Below are 13,412 nucleotides of genomic sequence, written 5' to 3'. Positions count from 1 at the left end.
ACTGGAGGAGGGGCTCTACAAATATCCCCATCCTCAATGATGGGAGGAGCCCAGCACACCAGATAAGGATGAAGTTTTTGCAACAATCTTCAGCCAGAAGTGCCGAGAGGATGAACCATATCTGCCTGCTCCAGAAGTCCCCAGCATCATAGGTGCCAGTCTTCAGCCAATTCGACTCACTCCACATGATATCAAGAAACGGCTGAAGGCACTAGACAGTACAAAGGCTATGGGCCCTGACAGTACTCCAGCAGTACTGAAGACTTGTGCTCCAGAACTTGCCGTGCCCGTAGCCAAGCTGTTCCAGTACAGCTATGACAGTGGCATCTACTTGGCTACGTGGAAAATTGCCCAGGTCAAATCCAACCTGGCCAGTTACCGCCCCTTCAGTCTACTCTTGATCATCAGTAAAGTAATGGAAGGGGCCATCAACAGGGCCATCAAGCAGCACTTATTAGCGATAACCTACTCACTGATGCCCAGTTTGGGTTCCGCCTGGGCAACTCAGTTCCTGACCTCATTACAGCCTTGGTTCAAACATGGACAAAAGAGCTGAATTCCCAAGGTGAGGTGAGTGTGATTGTTCTTGATGTTAAGGCAGCATTTGACCGAGTGTGGCATCAAGGAGCCCTAGCAAAACTGAAGTCAGTGGGAATCAGGAGGAAAACACTCCACTAGTTGGAGTCATACCTAGCACAAAGGAAGTTGGTTGTGGTTGTTGGTGGCCAGTCATTTCAGCTCCAGGACATCACTACAGAGTTCCTTAGGGTTGTGTCCTCAGACCAAACATCTTTACCTGCTTCATCAATGACTTTCCATCATAAGGTCAGAAGCGGAGATATTCACTGATGATTGCACAATGTTTAGCACCATTCACAACTCCTCAGATACTGAAGCTGTCCATGTCCAAATTCAACAAGACCTGGACAATATCCAGGCTTGGGCTGACAAGTGGCAAGTGACATTCAAGCCACACAAGTGTCAGGCAATGACCATCTCCAACAAGAGAGAATCCAATCATTGTCCCCTGATGTTCAATGGCATTACCATTACTGAATCCCCCACTATCAACATCCTGGGGGTTGTTATTGACCAGAAACTGAACTGGGCTAGTTATATAAATACTGTGGCTACAAGAGCAGGTCAGAGGCTAGGAATCATGTGATGAGTAACTCACCTCTTGGCTCCCCAAAGCCTGTCCACCATCTACAAGGCACAAGTCAGGAGTGTGATGGAATAATTGCCCTCTTGCCTGGATGAGTGCATCTCCCACAACACTGAAAAAGCTTGATACCATCCAGGACAAAGCAGTCCACTTGATTGGCACCACATCCCCGAACATTCACTCCCTTCACCACCGACGCACAGTAGCAGCAGTGTGTACCATCTGCAAGATGCACTGTAGGAATTCACCAAGGCTCCTTCAACAGCACCTTCCAAAACCAAGACCGCTACCATCTCGAAGACACAAGGGCAGCAGATATATGGGAATGGCACCAACTGCAACAATCATTCACCATCCTGACTTGGAAATATATCACCGTTCCTTCACTGTGTTTAGGTCAAAATCTTTGAACTCCCTTCCTAACAGCACTGTGGATGTACCTGCACCACATGGACTGCAGCGGTTCACCACCCTCGTCTCAAATGCAGCTAGGGTTGGTCAATTAATGCTGGCCTAGCCAGTGAAGTCCACATCCCATGAATGAATACTAAAGAAAATCTACAGAAGTCCAGTAATTTTTACCACGGTGCTTTATCCTTGGGGTGTCCTCTGGGGCTTTCAGCAACTGGTTCTTTCAGTCTGGCCTTGTTCACACTGTCTTCTGGGAGTCCTGACCAGCTACCCTGCTGTCTTCTGGGAGATCTAAACAACTATCCTCTCTCATAGGCTTTAGTATTTCCTTAAATGCATTCCTTCTCTTTGATCTCTCTTTTTTTCAACCAGTCTCTTCAGAAATGCTTTCTTCCCAGAATTGATTAAATTGTTCTTTACTTTAGCTCTTATTGTTGTAAAAACAAACTTTACCCTATTTCCTTACACCTTTTTCACAAAGAGATAAAAACAAAAAAACTGCGGATGCTGGAAATCCAAAACAAAAACAGAATTACCTGGAAAAACTCAGCAGGTCTGGCAGCATCGGCGGAGAAGAAAAGAGTTGACGTTTCGAGTCCTCATGACCCTTCGACAGAACTGGGGTCCCAAACTGGCACCCCAAGTTCTGTCGAAGGGTCATGAGGACTCGAAACGTCAACTCTTTTCTTCTCCGCCGATGCTGCCAGACCTGCTGAGTTTTTCCAGGTAATTCTGTTTTTGTTTCACCTTTTTTACAATCTGCATATAACCCCTTTGAACTACAACAACTCAATTCAAAAACATTCCTGTTATTTCTTTATGTACAACTCTGATGGAAGTTCCTCTTGGTTCATTAACATATCAAACAACTTCTTACTGTTGACTTTACACTCTTGCTGTCACTCTTGCTCTTAATCCAATTACAGCCTGACTTCCAGTATATAAGAAAATATGCCAGGGTTATTATCAGAAGAAAAAAATAGTATAATTTCTTGTTTTCTTGATACTCTTAAAGTTGTCCCGCCAGGACCCTTAATTTGATAGATGAGGGTTGCCGTGTAATCTGAGCCATTTGACTTCATCTGATGAAACAGAAACCCTGCTCCATGTTTAGTTTAAACTCTGTGGGGTATCCAACTATTTTGAGTTTAATGTTCCAATGTTTGTTTTCAATATCTCTTTCTTCCTCCAGGAAGGTTAGTTCATTTGCTTTTGGTTCTTATGCTATTTGTATGTGGCTCTGTTGTAAAATTTTCATCTTTTTACAGGCTCAGTGTTTTCAAGTGACAAACAGTTTTGAGGTGGCCTATTTTTCCACAATTTTGGCACTCTGCCCCCCCCCCCCCCGCCATTACTGGACATTCTTCTTGTTTGTGTGGTTTGTTCCTGCCACACTGATGACATTTCAAAATGGCAGTTGACACGTTTTCCCCGTTTTGGTGGGCTTGGGCTTTGATGCACTTTCTCTCATATGGCTGACAAACTGGACCTGTTTGATCTTCTCCATGGGACTTCTCCTTCCCTGCGAACAGCCACCCAGATCTGTTTCCTGAATACCATTTGCCTTGCATTCTGCACTCCTTCCTTTAGTGTTAAATCCTCTCTTGTCTAAAAGAAATCTGATGATGCTTCATCTAGGCCCTGACAATGGCCTTGTTATAAGTTAGCTCATCCTTTACAATTCCGTAATCGTAGTTCCCTGCCAGCCTATAGAGGTCATTGACGAACAAATACGTACCTTCACCTGCTCTTTATTTTCTCTCTTTAAATTTAGCCCTCTATTATTAAATTCCAACAGACGCTAAAATATAAATCTAAAGCTTGCATGACTTCTTCATAAGGTTGTCTCATCAGCCCTGTGCCTTGCTATCATGTCATCAGCAATAGATCATAATGCATAAAGTAGTGTACTGATCTGGTCTTTTTGATGTTTTTTGTATAATCATGTATCAGTTCAGGACCTTGTAAATCTTTTATGCCAGTCGTCCCAGTTCTGGGCAAGCTGCTAGCCTTCTGCACTTTGAAATGGTTCTGGGAATGGTAGTGTTGATTCCATGCTTCTGTTGAGCCCTGGAATTGTTCCTGCATTTGTGTTGCTGTTTGCTACTTCAGGACTGCGCTCACTGCTGTCCAGTCTCCGGGCCTGTGTCTCAGCTTACATCTGTTGCCCCCCAAAAATGTTCTGACGTCTTTGGTAAAGATAATTCTTATTCTACTTTTGTCCTCCCTTCAAGAATCTCTCTGCTTTCCAGCCCTGTATCTTGTTAAGGTCTGTTCGGTCTTATATTCGTTGGCACAATGTTTCGTTGTGGTGGTCGGGATCTGGACAGGGGCTTTGGGGATTGTCTATTCTCCCAAAGTATGATGCTCAAGCCTGTAGTTTCTTAAAACCATTACCCTTTTAGCAAGCATTTACAAGTTTGGACCTCCCTATGAGGTTGGAGCTTCTCCTTACAGATCTCTCTTTCTTTTCAGTCAGGTCATCTGACATCATATCAGTATCATTAATGTTCCTGATAATCTTTTTACTCTACTTCCCTCTCCACCTGCCCGCACACCCCAAGTCTTTATCCCTATCATATTTGCAACCTCCTACAAGACTTGCTTTCAATTCCAGATCTATTAATTGAATTCCACCAACTGCCCTGGGTCTGAGCATCTGGACTACTAGTCTAGTGACATTATCACTGCGCCATCATCCCCCTGGCTAACCTGAGCAGATCATTGTTCGCTGTGTATTGACAGACTCTCAAATGGGCCAAAGGCTGCCACTTTGGAGAGTGCTTTTTGGCAAAGTACAGAGTATATACAACCAGCCCACACCTAGAAGACCCAAAACAAACTATCTACAGTTAGACGTAGTCCTGCAATTGGGAAGCATTTGCTGAATGATCCTAAGTGCGCTAATAGGTACACTTACGACCAATTTAAGATAAATCAGTTGTGTTCATAAATTGGCTTATTTTGCTTACTAGAAGCAGCATACATTCATGCAGGGACCTGTTCTCTGCAAACAAAAAGAATATAATTTTTTGAATTACCTGGGAGGTTGGGGAATCTATAGTTTGCTGTTGCTTTCTCCATGGCAAAGCCTCAGTCATTCAGAATCGACTTGTCAACAGTCAGCTTCCTTTCCTCCTGTAGTATAAGATGTTGTGATCGTTTTAAAAATTGGCATCCTTGCATTTGCCCTGATGACTGCAAAATAAAAAGCTTCGGCAACATGTCTCTCTTCAACAATATTCAATATTGTGTACTACCAAGTGACTTTTTTGTATTCTTTCACAGGATGTGCTAGGCCAGCATTTATTGCCCATCCCTAATTGCCCTTGAGAAGGTGGTGGTGTGCTGCCTCCTTGAACCGCTAGCTGCTTGATACAACTAAGTGGCTTGCTAGGCCATTTCAGAGGGTATTTTTAAGAATCAACCACAGCACTGTGGGCCTGGATTCACATGTAGGTCAGACTAGGAAAGGATGGCAGATTTCCTTCCCCAAAGGATATAGTGAACCTGTTGGGTTTTCACGACAATTGACAATGGTTTCACAATCACTATAACTGAAACTAGCTTTTAATTCCAGATTTATTAATTGAATTTAAGTTCCACCAGCTGCCGTGGTGAGATTGAACCTGTGTACCCAGTGCATTAGCATGGGCCTCTGGATTACTAGTCCAGTGACACTTTCACTAAACAACCGCCTCCCCTAAATCGGCACACTAATGCATATTAAACATGCATTTGTTACTTGTTTGTTTGGCTAATGTTCTCCACTCCCTGTATTTCTACTTCCAATTTGTGCACACTGCTTCCCATCCTGGTCTGATCTAACACTATTCACTCACCATTGTTGCCTCTACAATCTTCAAAATAATATCTGTTGTGATTTTATCTTTTTACTTTCCTTTGTTGTGCTTATTGAGTGCTTTGAACTTTCCCAAATCTGATGGCTGCTTTTTTGCAGGCCTAAGTTCACTAAAGAACATGCAGATTGTTAAAATTTTCCAGATCGAGGAAGTTCAAACTGCTAAACTTGTGCACAAGCCCATGAATAGAAAGCAACAGCATCGAGCTTGAAAGTCCAGATAATAGATATCTTGGTACCTCACCTCCAACTCTTTTCCACCAACGTGACAATTTGCATTTCTCACATTTACAAATCCATGGCCAATGTCAGTGAGATTGCCGATGTAGGGGATATTTTGTATTTTGTCATTAAGAATTAAGTTGGGGCTGACTTTTCATGTGGAATCCTTGAACATAGTGGAGAGATGCAATGCTTATCTCAGCAGTATTGGTTGAATGTAAATCCAGATACATGCGAACATACGAAATAGGAGCAGAAGTAGGCCATTCAGTCCCTCAAGCCTACTCTGCCATTCAGTAAGGTAATGACTGATCTGTTTGTGTTTCAAGTTCCACATTCCCCAATGAGCTTAGATTCTTGTTAGGAAAGGGAATCCATCTAACTCTGCTTTAAAAACATTCATGTGACCTCGTCTCCACAGCCTTCTGAGGCAGAGTTCCAAAGTCGCAAAACCTCTGAGAAAAAATTTCTCCTCATCTCTGCCCTAAAAGGGTGACCCCTAATTTTAAAACAGTGCCCTTTAGTTCTGGACTCGCCAGCAAGGGGAAACATCCTTTCCATGTCCAGCTTGTTGAGACCATTTAGGATCTTATATACTTCAATCAAGTCTCTCCTCACTGTTCTAAACTATAGTAGAAACAAGCCCAGTCTGTCCAACATTTCCTCATAAGACAACCCATTCATTCCGGGTATCAATCTAGTAAACCTCCTCTGAACCGCCTCCAAAGCATTTACATCCATCCTTAAATAAGGAGACCAAAACTGCACTATGTGGTTTCATCAATGCCCTGTATAACTGAAGTATAACATCCTCACTTTTATGTTCAATTCCTCTCGTAATAAAGGCTAGCATTCCACTAACCTTTTTAATTACTTCCTGTATCTGCTTACTAACTTTTTGTGACTCATGCACGAGACCATCTAGATCCCTCTGCACCTTGGAATTATGCAGTCATTCTCAATTTAAAGTAATACTCTGCTTTTTTTTATTCTTTCTGCCAAAGTGAGCAACTTCACATTTTCCCACATTATGTTCCGCCAGACTTTTGCCCACTCACTCAACCTATTATATCTGTGTGCAACCCCCTCTTCACAACCTACTTTCCTACCTATCCTCGTGTCACTGCAAATTTAGCCTTCGCTCCCCTCATTCTAAGTCATTGGTTTAAATTATAAACACAGTCCCCTGCGGGACTTCACTTGTCACATCCTGCCAGACAGACAAAGACCATTTATTCATACTCTGTTTCCTGCCAGCCAGCCAATCTTCTATCCATGTTAATATATTACCAAGGCACCGTGTTACTCCTACACCATGAGCTTTTATTTTCTGCAGTAACCTTTGATGTGGTACCTTATCAAATACCTTCTGGAAATCCAAGTACACTGCCTACAGTCTCCCCTTTATCCACAGCACATATTACTGCTTCAAAGAACTTCAATAAATTGGTTAAACATGATTTCCTTTTCACAAAACTATGCTGACCCATTCCGATTACCTTGAGTTTTTCCAAATGACCAGTTATAACCTATTTAATCATCAATTTTTAACACCTTCCCCCACGATAGACATCAAGCTAAATGGCCTATGGTTTTCTGTTTCCTGCCTCCCTCCATCCCTTGAATAGCAGGGTTAAATGTGCTACCATCCAGCTTAATGGAAGCTTTCCAGAATCTAAGGAATTTGGAAAAATTAACGCCAATGCATCTACTACCTCATTAGCCACCTCTTTTAAGACCCTAGGATGAATTCCATCAGGACTTAGGGGAGATGGTGGTATAGTGGTATCATCACTGGAGTGGTAATCCAGAGACCCAGAGTGTAATGCTCTGGGGACTTGGGTTCAAATGCCATCACAACAGATGATGGAACTTGATGAATTAATCTGAATTGAATTCATCAGATTAAAAGTCTGATGATGACCATGAAATCATTGTTGATTGTTGTAAAAATCCATCCGGTTCACTAACGTCCTTTAGGAAAGGAAATGTTGTCCTTACCTAATCTGGCCTACATGTGACTCCAGACCCACAGCAATGTGGTTGGACTCTCAAATGCCCTCTGAACAAGGGCAGTAAGGGATGGGCAATAAATGTTGGCCCAGCCAGTGACACCCACATCCCATGAACGAATAAAAAAAAAAAGGACCCAGAGACTTGTCAGCCTGCTGTTCTATCAGTTTGCTCAGTACTGCTTCCCTAGTGATTGTAACTTCACCAGTTCCTCCCTCCCTTCCACCTCCTGATTTAATGGAATTTTTTTGTATCTTCTATAGTGAAGACAGAAGCATTTGTTGTAAGGAACATATCTTTTTATTTTTTATTTCTGTTGGACTGTTGTAAAGAACATAACTTTTTATTTTCTGTTGAACTGTGGATTGAAATTACAATGGCTGCAGTTTGAAAGACGTGCCCACTAGAACAGGATGAGAGATATATACAATGTTGCAGTCCTGGAACAGTGTGCCCTGGAGGACAGGATGGTGCCAGAAAGGAGTCCTGGACCAATGGAGCTGCCTGGCAACAACCTTTTAGTTAGCTCCTGACCGGGTTTTGTGTGAGGGCAGTGCAGCAGAATAACTGTTAGCCTGAAAGGAACAAGACCTAAAACCTGTTTCTCCTGTGTGTGGACGATTTCAGTAATTCCACAATAATAGCTAGCTGGCTTTTTCTCCTCATATCTCTACAACCTGCTCTCTCCCTGAAAACCCCTGTCAAAAGGCAAAGGGGAAAATCGCTGTTAAGGACATTGAAAGGCAAGTACTCAACCAACTAAATACTGAAAGTGCTGGAAGACCACCTTGTGTCATCAACAAGAACTGAAAGGAATTTGGAGGACATCGATCAAAATCAACCCATCTAATCCTGTACTCCAGAATTGGTGCTATTGAACTGTTTTATTCCATCCTTAAAATCCATATTTTTATTTGTCTTGTATGTGTGTGTATAAGGATTTAAGAGGTAGAGTTTAGGTGAAAGAGTTAGAAATTAGCAGTTCATATTTCTTTTGCCACTGGTTAATGACGGTTTGTTCAATAAACAATTCTTATTAAGTTTACAAACCTGGTACTTGTGTTCTGTTAACCTAAATTAAACAGGTAGAATTGGAGCAACCTGATGGTTTGGTCAAACGTTTCACATTTGTCACAGCTCGGGGAACAGGGCACTATCCCTAGTGAGTTGTGACGTTGTTCGTTTAATCCGCCATTTCCTTATTATCTATCATTAACTCCCCATTGTCACTCTCCAGAGGACTAACACTCACTATACTTCTTTCAAGTTCCAGTAGAAACTCTTGCTATCCATTACATTTCCAGCTAGCTTCCCCTGTTAATGCTAATTTCTTCCTCCTGATAACCTTTTAGTCATCCTCTGCCATTCTTCATATTCTGACCAATCAGCTGACCAACCACTTATCTTTCTGCAGTTATTTGCTTTTCCCCCAAGTTTGATGCTTTCCTTATCTTTTTTAGTTAACCAAAATTGATGGGTCCTCCCCTCAGGATTTTTTTAAATAATAGGAATATACTTATTCTGTCTATTCTGAAATATCCCCATACATGTCTACCACTGTTTCTCTATTGATCTATTCTCTAGCCTAGTATCCCAGTTCACTTCAGCTAGCTCAGCTTTCATGCCCAGATAGTTGCCCTTATTTTAAGTTTAAAATACTAGTCTGAGACCCACTCTTCTCCTTTTCAAACTGGATGTAAAATTCAATCATATTGTGGTCACTGCTACCTTTACTCTGAGATTATTAATTAATCCTGTCGCATTACACAATATTAAGTTAAATATAACTTGCTTTCTGGTCAGTTTCAGAACGTGCTGCTCTAAAAAACTATCTTGGAAACATTCTATGAACTCATCCAGGTTACTGCTGCTAACCTGATTTTTTCCAAATTATATTTAGATTAAAATCACCCATGATTATTGCCATCCTTGTATCGCAAGCACCCAATATTCTTCTTGTATACTTTGTCCTACATTGTGGCTACTGTTAGGGGGCTTGTAGACCACACCCATTAGTGACTTCTTTCCCCTGCTATCCCTCATCTCTACCTAAACCAATTCTGCATCCTGATCTGAGGCAATGAGCTAGTTTATAATCCACTACCATTTTTCCTTTTTACTGTTGTACGTGTTCTAGCTTGTTCCTGGTCCACTATTGGAAATGAACTTTATGTTTTGATGATGTATCGAGGAAAAGAATTGTGCAATGCTAAAGATCATTTTTTCAATGTTTAAAGAGTTTATATTTTCTTAGTGTTGCATATTTTTGAATTGGAGTCTAGGAAACTTAATAGTTGTACTATTATTAACTCACATAAGGTACAGAGTGAGGAAAAGCTATTTGGTGTGTTGAACACACTCCATCCAGAGTCAGTGTATGTTTGTTCCATGATGAGCTCCCTTATCGCATCCTCAGCCTCCTAGTGGAAACACAGAATGGTTACAACACAGAAGGAAGCATTCGGCCTGTCGTGTCTGTGCAACTCTCTAAAACAGTAAATTGGCTAGTTCCAATCCTCAGCCTTTTCTCTGTAGCCTTGCAATATTTTTCTCTTCAGATACTTATCCAAATCCTTTATGAAAGCAAAAATGAAATCTGCCTCTGCCACACACTCAGACTGTGCATTCCAGATATAACCACTTGCTGCATAAAAACGTTTTCCCTTGTGTCGCCTTTAATTCGTCTACCATTCATCTTGAATCAGTGTCCTCTGGTTCTTGACCCTTCTGTCACTGGGAACAGTTTCTCCCAGCTACTCTGCCTAGACTGCTCTATCAAATCTCCTCTCAACCTTCGCTAATCTATTCACTTAACTGAAGCCCTTCACACCTGGAACTATTCTTGTAGATCTTTTCTGCACTTTCTCCAAAGCTTTGCATCCTTCTTAAAGTGTGGTACCTAGAATTGGACACTACTCCAGTTGAGGCTGAACAAGTAGTTCATAACTTCCTTATTGTACTCCATGCCTCTATTTACAAAACCCAGGATTCAAAATGCCTTTTTAATCGGTTTCTCAACCTGTCTTGCCAGCTTCAATTATTTGTGCACGTTTACCCCGCAGATCTCTGTCCTTGTACTCCTTTAGAATTGCACCTTTTATCTAGCTTCTTGTTCTTTCTATTAAATTGCATCACTTCACAATTATGGACAGTGCCTGCACAGGGGCATTATCGGTTACTCACTGCTTGCGGCCAGGTAGACGTCCCCCTGCCGAATGGCATGTTTAAAAATGGCCCAGAGGTGGAAAGATGCCGGCAATCCTGCTAGTGGCTGGAAATTGTGGGCCTACCCACCTCTGGACCCGCCTCTGCCACTAGTTAAAAATTTGGACCCAGTGGTTGTCAGTTTCAGAGGAATAATGACAGTGACTCTTGTCAATTTTGCTGTCATTACTACCGCAGAATCTTGGCCGTCATGTTTCTCGTTCTATATCACACACACATACTGTGAGCACCAGGAATCACAGAATAGGTCCTGCAGAATACAACTAGTTACCTTTTTCTGGTAGGACATTTTTCATTTATTGTCATCTTGTGTCTTCTGTCATGGAGTCATTTTTCAATCCATCTAGAGAATTTGTTACCGGTTTCATGAGCCTCACCCTCAGTTATCTTCTCACATGAGGAATTTTAACAAATTACTTTTGAAAATCTAAACTACTTCCACTGGATTCCCCTCATCCACTGACTTGGTTACATCTTCAAAGAATTCCAGTCAGTTCGTAAGGTATGACCTATTACTTCCAAAATCCAGCTGACTGCTCCCTATGATAGCTGTGTTCACTAGATTCTCACTTATTTTGTTGAATGCCCTCATGTATTTTTTGCCACTATGGACATTGGGATGCCTATTTCTTCACTATCAGTTGCCTTCTATGCTCTTCTAAGTTTTGTGGAGAAATATTATTGCTTAAAAATTATGGGAAAAAGAACCAAATGTTGATATTGTCATAATTTGGATTTTGACCTCTTAAGAATTGTATACGACTCATTCCTGGAACAAAAGGCTTATCTTACGAAGAAAGTTGAATGGGTTGGCCTATACCCATTGGAATTTAGAAGAACAAGAAGTGATCTCATTGAAAAATAAGATCCTGAGGGGACTTGATAGGCTGGATACTGATGAGATTTTTCGTCTTGTGGGGGGACTCAAACTAGGGGACACAGTTTAAGAATAAGAGGTGTCCCTTTTCAGATGGAATTGAGAATTTTTTTTCTTGTAGAGGTTTGTTAGTATGTGGAATTCTCTTCCCCAGAAAGTAGTGGAGGCTGGGGTCATTGAATATTTTCAAGGGAGTGTTAGATTTTTTTATAGGCAAGTGTTGGGAGGAAGGGCCTGCCTTTGGGCAGAGAACTCGAAGAAGAGTTGCATACAATCCAATATGAAACTAATTTCAGATATTTTTTGCAACAATATTGGACAATACTTTATCTTTCAATGCAGAGTGAATTTAACTTGGGTTCCTTGTATTTTCAGCTACAGTAACCAGCTCATCTGAAAATGAAGAAAAAAGTGGCTCAAGTCTAGAATGGAACAAAGTTGGCAGTATGCGGGACTGTCTACCGCGTGGTATCACAAAGAATTTAAGACTTGAAGGTTGCTTGCCTGTAGCAGAGGAAGAACCACATGATCCTGCCACAAGTCTTTCAAAATCAGAAGCTGCTTTTGATGGTCCTATTGCTTATGTACATCAGAGTGTGTCACCATACCTGACGCCACGACCTAATTCAGTTGCAGGTATATTTAATTATGTTCATATGTAAGAGTAAAATTCTTTTTAGGTTTGAATAGTAAAATATTATTGAAATAAAAACTAAGAGAAATGACACAGGCAGAATAGCAGGAGCCTAAGCTGTATTTCTGTAAATGTATCTCTCCACAGAAGCCACAGAGGCTTTTACTCTGAAAGTAAAATTAAACTGCTTGATTGACCTTGGATGTTTAAAGCAGAGAAATATAGCATTAACAGCAGTGCCATCTTTTAATTTCCCATTTTGTATGCACAAAAGTTTATATAATTTCTGGAGTAGAAACCTATTGAAGTATTTTGGAACCAGTTTGTCATTTGTTTTCAGCATTTTGTAGCAACCCCAAATTCATATACGCTTAATATCTTCACTTAACCATAGAACATTATGCAGTTTAACATATTTAATCTCAAAATCCCTCATTCATCTGACCATATAAGACATTTCTTCAATGGTTGATGTTTTTCCTTGGCAAATTATTTGGAGAGGAAGTGATGTTTACGTGGTATATATTGCCTTTTTAAAAGTGCCTATATATGGTGGATTTTCAGCTGAAAAGGCAAGAGTCTCAGTTCTAGGGAATAGAATACCGGATTGACTTCCAGGGTAAGTTTAGTTTGAGAAAAAGAAAATAAAGCTCACTTTACTCTGCTCCCATAAGGTGCATCAAACCCAGCCTCCGAAGAACTTATGTTGCACCAAAATGAATTTTTTTCAGTTCCCATCAGCCACCTTTATAGTCTATAATTAATAATGCCAGTTTCTGTTCAGTTATTCGTTATTTTGTGTTTTGATTTCTATTCTGTAGATACTAGCTTGTAACTACCCAAACTCATAGATATAAGAAATAACTGAGCTGTCCTGTTCCAATTCTGTGCTCTATATCTATGCCTGGCAGAACATTGTTGAAGTCTTTGGGCCTGAACTTCCGCAGAGTGGCAATCAGAGTCAGATTGCCTCTCCACTCCAAGTCTTCCAACTCAGGCCGCA

General features: G+C 41.1%; 1 protein-coding gene across 6 annotated transcripts in view; it reads left to right on the top strand.

Annotated features, from left to right (window-relative positions):
• tanc1a (tetratricopeptide repeat, ankyrin repeat and coiled-coil containing 1a) overlaps positions 1 to 13,412 on the top strand; it is a 240,089-nt gene that overhangs the window by 127,709 nt on the left and 98,968 nt on the right. For all 6 annotated transcript variants that reach the window (XM_041201802.1, XM_041201800.1, XM_041201801.1 and 3 more), the window contains one exon: positions 12,151 to 12,411. In XM_041201802.1, coding sequence (XP_041057736.1) covers positions 12,151 to 12,411 — 261 coding nt within the window. The remainder of the gene's footprint in view (positions 1 to 12,150; positions 12,412 to 13,412) is intronic.

The sequence above is a fragment of the Carcharodon carcharias genome, chromosome 12, assembly GCF_017639515.1.
Source record: "Carcharodon carcharias isolate sCarCar2 chromosome 12, sCarCar2.pri, whole genome shotgun sequence".
In the NCBI taxonomy this organism is placed as follows: Eukaryota; Metazoa; Chordata; class Chondrichthyes; order Lamniformes; family Lamnidae; genus Carcharodon; species Carcharodon carcharias.
The sequence above is the reverse complement of the archived record's forward strand: the minus strand, read 5'-3'. Positions and strand labels throughout refer to the sequence as shown.